The sequence below is a fragment of the Cariama cristata genome, unplaced genomic scaffold (assembly GCF_000690535.1).
Source record: "Cariama cristata isolate BGI_N322 unplaced genomic scaffold, ASM69053v1 scaffold12377, whole genome shotgun sequence".
NCBI classification, from domain to species: domain Eukaryota; kingdom Metazoa; phylum Chordata; class Aves; order Cariamiformes; family Cariamidae; genus Cariama; species Cariama cristata.
In genome coordinates, this window is record NW_009628444.1 from 32864 (window position 1) to 42189 (window position 9326).

General features: G+C 45.6%; 1 protein-coding gene across 1 annotated transcript in view; it reads left to right on the forward strand.

Moving 5' to 3' along the window:
* The window catches only part of LOC104165254 (polypeptide N-acetylgalactosaminyltransferase 13-like), a 27571-nt gene that overhangs the window by 11388 nt on the left and 6857 nt on the right, over positions 1-9326 (forward strand). The window contains exon 2 of the mRNA XM_009704828.1: positions 9068-9234. Within this exon, the coding sequence (XP_009703130.1) occupies positions 9068-9234 (167 nt within the window). The remainder of the gene's footprint in view (positions 1-9067; positions 9235-9326) is intronic.

A 9326-nucleotide genomic window follows, 5' to 3' on the forward strand; every position in this document is an offset into this window, starting at 1 on the left:
TGTATTACTGCTGAACATTGAGTAAGCTGTGGTTTTGCCAGAATATTTTTTTTTTAAATTAAGTGTACCTTTCCTTATGTTCTTAAATTCTGTTCAAGGTTAGAGGAAGATGGAAATACTTTGAGTATTTCTGTGGGTACCAACACTGGAGTAATGCGATATAGAAGTGTGTTCTTGAAAGCCAGGTACAGCAGAGCACAAATAACATTGGTTATGTGCTATTAGTGTAGAATAAAGCATCACAATGTGCCTTGGCACGTAATCAGTATGTGCTGAAATGATTTGGCATCTTGTGAGGTATCTGAACGTGGTGGTGACGCGTTTCAGGTCTAGAGGGAGATAAAGACACATGACTGGCTGCCAGCTTCGCTAAGCAGTGATGCACAGGAAAAAAATGTCTTCACCCAAAGGGTTGTCAGGCACTGGAAGAGGCTGCCCAGGGAAGTGGTGGAGTCCCCATCCCTGGAGGTGTTTAAAAGACGTGTAGGTGTGGTGCTTAGGGACAGGGTTTAGTGGTGGGCTTGGACGTGTTAAGTTAATGGGTGGGCCTGATGATCTTAAAGGTCCTTTCCAACCCAAACGATTCTATGATTCATCTCTGCAACAGTGAGTAATACCTGAGCATCGAGACCGTGCATGCTGACTTGCTCTCAGGAGGTACTGGCGTGGGGGATGATGAGGAAAGGCAGATCTCAGGCTTTCTGCATTTCATAATAACAAGAGGTATGCCTGAATTTCAGCTCTTGCACCCCAAAGCTATGGAGTGATGTTGGAGAAATGCCATGAGTGAGCACACAGGCAGATGCCCAGGATGCCAGCGTTGGTGACTGGTGCTGATGGGAACATTTCGGGCTGTTACAGCGCGTTTCTTGAGGCCATCCAACGGCTCAGGAACTATCAGACGGCTGAAGAAATGCTTCCCGAGGCAGGAGGGGATGCGGCTGTGCCAGGGCAGTGCACTGCAAGGTCCCAGGGACAGCTGCTTCTTGAGCCTTCAGCTGTGGTTCTTCATACAGCAAAACCAGCATTGCCTGGGGGTACTGGGGGACCTTCTGAGAGGGAAAGGTGCTTTTCTTGAACTGACAATCTAGTTTGTTTTTAAATGCTTCATTGCAGTGGAAGCCGTATGCTACAGAAAATGCACCTTTACAAAGCAGCTAAGCCGCCCCAGCCATCAACTGTGAGATTTAAACGCCAAAATAACCTGGAAGTAGTCTGTCATGATAAGCGGTTTCATAGTCTTTTTCAGGGTGTATCTTGCCATCTCTTTTCATTGGGAAGATGCTGGGAGGGGGAGGAAGGATGAAGGACGGTGACAGGCAATTACCGATGGTGCGGCAGGGTCTACCCTCGTCCAGTCTCTCTCTGTTGAAAGTGTCACTCCTTTCAGGTCATCCCGCTGCTTGCTTTTCAGAGAAAATTTCTGCAGTACTAATCAATAGACAATCATGAACTTTTGGAAGGCTTTAGACAGTATTGTGTAGCCGAGCTGGAGTGCTTTGTTGCTGGGATAGCTTTCAAAATTAAATCCCTGAATTCAGAGGCATCGAGGCATAGTTAGGGTTATCCAACATCTGCTGGTTTCCTCACTCCAGTTGAGATTGCCTTTGATTCCCGACATTGGCACAGATGTTCCCACACCACCCTGCCTTCAGCTACTGCCCCCCTCAGCCTTGGGGAGCCCCACTTTAAACACGTGAGCGTTGAAGTTTTCCTGTAAATACTTGACTTTCGCTCAGCTCGTTTGAGAACTGATAAATGTTTTCCTAACAATTGGCATGTGAGATATTATTCCAAATATGAGCACATTTAAATACAAGAAGTTGGTTTAGTACGCATGACAAGCTGTTTAAAGGTCAGCTCGTCCGTTTTCTGTAAAATTCTTCTTGATCATTCTTCAAAAATAACGTGTGTGGACATGACACTAAATGAAGACAGTAAAACAGCACACGGTATAAAGTTCACTGGAAGGTAAACACACCTATAAAAAGATGAATTTATTGATTTAATTCGCTTTATAACTTCTGGTGTTTTGGCAGTTTGCTTAACTGCAGTGTTGCCGTTTTGAACAGGCAGTTTTGCAGAGGATCTTGCTGCATAACGATGAATTCATCACTTTGGCTTACACCACTCTTTGGTATGGGTCTTTATCTGCATTGCTATGAAATTAGGACTGAGTTTTTCCCTTGTCTTTTCTCATGTCTTGATACTGCTTTCAGGTTTTGAGCCATGACCTTGTACCGTGTCTAGCCCATAACGGTGGAGGCAGGGTGTAGGTACGAGGACCGGCGAGTGGTTTGCGGTTGCGTTAGCTGACGTTGGTCATCAGCGATGGGGAGCTCCCGTGCACCAAGGCCATTGCCGTGGTGAACTGCAAACAGGGAGAAGCAGGAGCATGCCCCGCTCCCCAGCAGTGTTGTCTTTGGGGCCGACGGAAAACTTCTGCCGTCTCCAGCAGCTTTCCCGAATCACTTCCCGGCGTAGCGTTCAGCTCGCAGCGAAGAATTCATGAGGTAGTAGATAATAATCAAGACGATCATATTAGCTGGAAAGAAATACAGCAGCAGGTTGTGATATGACACAGCAGGTTTTTAAACCAGACTAATTTTAAAAAAGAATTTGACGGGGAAAGAGGGAGGAACTAAGAAGCAAAACAGAAACAAGTGCAGAAAGAGAAATTACTTGTCAGTAAGGCAAAGAAGCAGCGAGAGCTTGTTTATGTTTCAGGTGTTGTCTGCTTACCGCACATATTAATGGTTTTGCGCAGTCAGAGATACTTTATAATGCTGGAAATCATGATTCCAGTGCAGTCTAGTATTGCATCAGTATAGTCAAGAATACTGTTCATCATAAGTAGTGAAAACCCTCCTGTGGGGAGAGAGACCTTGCTGACCCACAGAGATAAGGCTTCATATGTGCATACACGTAGGTTTTTATGTAGTATAGATAAATAAAAGTAGGTACATACATGCTTATATAGATAGATGTAAACCTGTATACATTAGGTAACCTGAATATAAATATACTGCCACTGTTGCTTGTGTAATATTAATCAGAAGATAAATATGAATTAAAAGCAGGGACAGAGATGCAGTGTGTGGCAAGTCAAGAGTTTATTAATTGACCACTGGGAAACGGTGCGTTCACCCCTTCCTCTTCCCATCTCTTGTCCTTCCCCTCCACCACCTCCGACTGCTGAAGGCTGCAGCCTGCGCCCTGGCTGGTTTCTCAGTCTGTCCATGCCTGGAATTCGGGATCCCCTCTGGGTATCCTGCCCCACAACTCCTCCGTTTTGCTCCATTCCAAGGCTGTTCCGTGTTCCCTGGATCCTAACTCAGCCGTGAACCTCCCCTACGCCCGCCTTGCCTAGCGTGGGAGGAAGGCCCTGAGGCACATCGTTGTGCTTTGCGGCCGCGGAGGCTGCTTGCCCTTGCACACACATCGGTGGCTGTTCCACGGCAAAAGTGCCAGCCCTGCAACAGACTGGTTTCCAGTGCCCTCCTGGCACTGGAGCGTGCGGTGAACCTGGTCACAGAGAGGAGTCGTACCAGCGGTCTGCGTCGCTAGCCTTTTCTTTGTGGGTGTTACTCTTTTGTTGCTTTGCTTTGGCAAAAATACAAAAGGTAATGACTAAATAATCATGAAAATCCCTGAAGTCATATAAGCTACAAATATTTAACACAGTTCTATATGTTTCCAAATGCATCATATAAAAAAATACTACATAATAAATTGTATATCATAGTTAGTCTCATTTTTTCCCTCCAAATACTTTGCTTTCAGGCATGATCTTTTTGCCTTGAGTTACTTCCCTGCCAGCTTCAGCACAGTTCTGGAAGGGATAAAATCACAGTGCAACACTGCACACTCACCTGATTTGCACACAGCCGATGGGAAGGATGGTAAATAGGTAGAGTTTCCCTCTGTTTCTATGTTATTGATCTTGGAAAATGCGTCTTTCTCACATATAAACAGCTGTATTTACTTCATGTGTATTCATAAAATAACATCTGATGACTGCAGGGGAAAAACCAGTGTTTCTGGGGAAGTATTTCCAGTGTGAGTGTGTTGAACAATCAGGATGCATTGTAAATAGTGCAGGGGCGGCACAAGGAGAGGGAGTTCTTGGGTTTGGTAGTCTGTGAGTAGCAGATGACTTGTGCTGAAGAAGTGATAAACGTGGTGTATTTTTGATGTAGAAAAAATGCAGCATGAGTCACTGTCTTCATTTCAGTAAAGGGACGTGAAAATTTTTTATCTTTTGTGGACTTGCAAATGCTTTCAAGCGAGCAGAGTCCGTCTGGGGCTGAAACTCCGATAGAGGTGTGCTGCCAGGGCAGAAGGGAAGTTGGTGATGACGGAGCCTTCCCGGGGCACTGTAGACCCCCAGTCCCCGAGATGTTAGCCCTCTCCTGGGATGCACTCCACCATGGTACTCAGCCCAGAGGCTGGTCCCTGGGTAGGTACTCTTGGGCGGAGTGGGGATGCGAGGGCTGATCCGTGGCAGAGAGCTGTGAGTTTGTTGCTGCAGTCGTTGGGGGGAAAGGAGGGGAGTGTGGGGGCTGTTGGCACACAACGTGTGGCTGGATTGGGGAGGTTTTGGTACGCCGGGTCTCACCCAGCCGTGCCCTTCTCCCGCTGCTCTTGCACCATCTCTGGCATCTCCCTGGCCTCCTGTGTGCTGCGTTCCTTCCCTGACCGCGCAGATCAACTGGCCAAGGGTTGGCCTTGGGGCATCGCAGGGCGGTCGGTCGGCCCTCAAAGAGGTGTAAGGAGCATCGGGTCCAGAGCATGGCTGTACTACTTCTGTGGTTGGAACTAGATGGTCTTTAAGGTCCCTTCCAGCCAAACCATTCTGTGATACGCAGCCAGGGGCAAGGTGGAGGGCAGGGTACAAATTAATCACACTTGTACGGGTTGTGGTTGTTTTGCATTGCACATCTTGTCGATGGCAATGGGAGTTACTTTAAGATCAAGAATGGCGATTTATACACCCACTGTATGGTTGTATTATTACTGATCTTTGTTGTTTAACTTTTAAAGTGAATCAAATGCTCATGAAAATTGCTTTGAATGTAGCGAAAACTGATCAATGTCTTGCTTCCGCCAGAGAACAAAGACATGTTGGTGAAGGCATGCCCTTCCCACCCAGAGCAGGCTCAGCCTCACGCCAGTCGGTATTTCGGTCTCTCTGCTGGCCTCCTTACTTCATCTCCACCATCCTTCTCTACGGAGCTGGCCGTGGCGGGTCCCCGTGGCGTGGTGCTGCTCTTGTTTGTGAGGAAATGCTGAGATGGGATCCCGGACAGCCACCTGTGTCTAAGTGTGTAAATGGAGCGCTGTGCCTCATCGGTAGGAAATAAAGCGGCAGCTCTCTGGTGTTAGGTCTGTAACAGTTGGCTCAACAAGCTAAGGATGTTTTTTGTTTAATCTGAGCAATAAGTGTTTTCACTGTGGGACTGATGGTTCTGGGCTCGAGTCATCCCAATGACCAGTGCAGGAGTCAGCCGTGTTACACACACGCTCATCAATTAACAACCTCTGATGACTTCTTGTCTGTGCAGGGTTTGCCAGCTCCAGAGCAGCTGCTTTTTTGAATCGTGCTCCTTAAGTCACTATCTTCCTGTGGTGAAAACTTTCCAAGGGAGGGAGGAAGGAGTACTCTGTAAGAATGAAAATGTAATGCAACATGAAATAGCCTTGAGCTTCTGCCCTGAGATGTTACTGATCTTTAAGGCGAGGTTAACGTATTGCTGTCCCGTGACACGCTGTGTTTCTCCTGCAGCCAAAGTGGCCCTAAGCAGCGTATTGCCCAAATAACTCAGGTTGTCGTAATCTATGTTGTGCTCATGGCTTTAGAGGGACCTCAAAAACTTGTACCTGTATGACAGCGAAAACACGAATGATAATAATAATACAGTTTTTGTTTAAACCCAAAAATAGATCTGAAAATCTCAGCAGGTCTCATTACTGGTGTCAGAGCTGGGATTGCGAGTGCCTGCTGTTCATGATGCCAACACCTAGTTAATGTCTTGCCCTCGGCCTCTGTTCTGCCAAAGCAGCTCTCCACTAGTGCAAGTGGGTTTCTGGAAACTTCCAGAAAGCAGAAAAAAGTTCAGTTTGTTGTGGAGCTGCTCCTCTTGGAGTGCCTGTCAATGTTTCTGACCCTCCGGTTTTCTGTGTGTTGTGGAGGTCAGCGCAGGGCAGAGCTTGCCATCCAGACTGGACTAAGCGTTCCCCTTGGTGGGTTAAGGGCTGCAATAACCTCTGATAAACTGTGGCTCCGCAATGGTTTAATGCTATAATATAGACAAACTACCAGCATTTACATTTTCCATTAAAATCAAGTGACCCAAATTAGACAAAGTGAATAGATTTGATTTAGTCTCTGATGAGCAGATGCGGTGTCAGCAAATCCCCATACATCGCTTGGCACACCTGGGGAACTCTACGTAGCAGACCTACCGAGTGAAGTGATTCAGAATTGAATAATCCTGCTCCCCAGAGGATAAGCCCACCATGTAATTGTCTGTGAAACTAAGGAGAGATGTGCAGCAGAGTCTCTGGGTCCAGACAGAGACAAATGTGATAAAAAGAGAAGGATTCCTCGTTTGGGGTACAGTATCTGATGTCGGGACATTGTGAAAAGTTTGAGGAAGGACATACAGTAATGATGCTGTTCGTGGATTTTCATGACCAGATTTATGATCCTTTAGATTTGTCTGTCTGCTGCAAAGCATGGGACACACGACCTCTTCATGTGTGTCCTCAGCTTGTCTGGGTACCATAAGATACCTTGGAGAATAATGAGAGTGACGGTGAAAATCCTGAAGATCCTGGCAAATACTACACGATGATAAACATTCTCTTCCTATTCCATTTGCACTACAGGATCAGTGTTAAACTGCAGACAAGGAAAGACCCTTTTCTTCTTGTCTCATTTCACTACTGATGTGCATTTTTGAATATTTTAAAACATAATCTTGTGTACTATTTCTTTTCCAATTTCCAAAAGTTTATCTGTTTTACATGTAATGAAAATGACTGTTGTGAAGTAGGGGAGAAGCAGAATTTATTCCAGCTGTGTAGGATGTTAAGCTCTGGAAAACCACTCTGAACGAAAACAGCACTGAGCTTCGTACTACGGCCTGTCTGGGTTTTTTCAGTCTTTGATGTCTGACTTTCAGATGCCAGGGTTGACACGAGATGCCTTCCAAGGGCAATTATGTGTGTGGGGAAAACTTTTACTGTGCCTTGGAAACAAATAAAATCAAAATGTCCTTTTTTGGACATACCGTCCTGCTGGGCGCATGCCTCTTTAGACACACTGCTGGGTAAAGGGGGTGTCATTGTGGGTGGTGATTAGTAAAGGATGTTTATTTCTTTGTCTGAACTCTGAATCTAAGTCAGAATTGATGGGTAGTTGTATCATTAATTACCCTGCAAAAAAAGACAGTGGGATGGCTACCAGCAAACTTCAATGGTCATCATCAAAATGATGTCAAGACTGGTGCGTGCCTATGTATGTGTGTGTGTATGTATATTTTTATATATGTATATGTTAGCACTGGACTTTGTCATCAGCTCTAGTGACCAATGACCTATATATATAGGTCATTGTGTGTGTACACACACACACGCATACCATGAGCCTTGTACCTGTACCATAGAAATCAGTGATCCTCTATATTCTTCTGTATTCTCTTATCACCTCGTACTTTGAAAGCTGTGGTCACGATGTTGTTTTATCTATTTTTGTTAAATGTCAGTGAGGCAGAAGAAAATGTTAAGGGGAGTTTTGTTATGATAAGTGATGTTTAAGAAGGAGACTGTATGGACAAACTGACTTTTCTCCAGGGACTTCATTCATTCATTCTCTTGGCCCTTGGTAGAGAAGTTTCCTGTAAGGAGGAGGCTACTCCTGATCAAGCGCTGCATTGGGACGGGTGGATTTTTCGAATAACACAGACAAAAGTGATACGCTGAGCCTGTGTCACAGGCAGAGAACACAGGGTGTGTAAACACTTATGAATAACTCAATAATTTAGGATTTTTTAGGGAAGCTTCAAGTTTGTGGTATTACAAAGAAGATGTGCTAAAAAGCTATATGTAATTTCTTCTCGCTTTGCCTACAGTTTAATTCACTAGCGTGTATGTCTGTGTGCCACTGGTGAAGAGCTCGCCCGTCCCTTCTGGAAGGGCTTTCCTGAGCCGGGGCCACAGGGGGAACAGTAGAGCCTGAACATCCTACAAATGTAAAATAACAAAAAGTAGTGCAAATTATTTTAAGTGACAATGGTTAAGAACCCGTATTGGGGGTGTTTAAGTGATGTGACTTGACCTGGGTTGACAGGTTGACGTAGGCGTGTTTGTATTTTTGAAGTGTGTCCAAGATCTGGAACAAATATGCAGAATTTTGGGTTGTCTTTTGTAATAAGCAAAGAGCTTTAATTTGCTTCCGCAAAACCAGCAATGTTTGGTATCTGTCACTGACTTTGCCGTAACTTCTGTATTATCCAAAAGCAGGTGAAGTTATTGACCTCTCATTCTTCCATTGAATGGGCGTATAGAATGTTCTGGAAAATAGTAATTTTTTTCTTCTTTTTGAGAGACCACCAAAGACAGGAAGGTCTCAGATGGCTGTGTACTTCAAACCGTAGAATCTGGGATTTGTCACAGTAAAAGACTTATCTGACCTAACTGTGACTGCTTGATACGTGTTCTATTAATTGCCCCGCATCGATGCTGGGGCTACTGGATGCGGATTTCTTGGCATACCAAGCACCGAGTGGAGATGGAGTCCGAGGGAGCTGTGAACATAGCGGCGCATGTTCCTTGGTTACTCTACTCTGTTTTCTTAGCAAGAGAAGTTGAAATTCCCTCTGCCCTTGGGCTTCTGGCTTGGGAGCCTGAAGAGATCAGTAACAGCTTTGAAATGTATCCTACTCAGCAGGCTTCAAGCCACTTTTCCAGGTTCTCCCATTGGTAGAACTCTTTAGGTTTTTCTTAAACTTTAACCCCCCCTTTCCTTCTGTGTTTGTTTTTTTTTCCTTGTATTTCTTGGCAGGTGCAAGACAAAAGTCTACCCAGACAGACTGCCCAACACAAGCGTAGTCATTGTGTTTCACAACGAAGCCTGGAGTACTCTACTTCGGACCGTGTACAGCGTTATCAATCGCTCGCCGCACCGCCTGCTTTCGGAAATCATCCTGGTGGACGACGCCAGCGAGAGGGGTAGGTATGGGGAGACGGGGGGGTCCTGCCCCACGTCCTGTTAGGACCGCCTTTGGGGATCCTGCAGAAAGGGCTGGGAAGAGAAGGGTTGG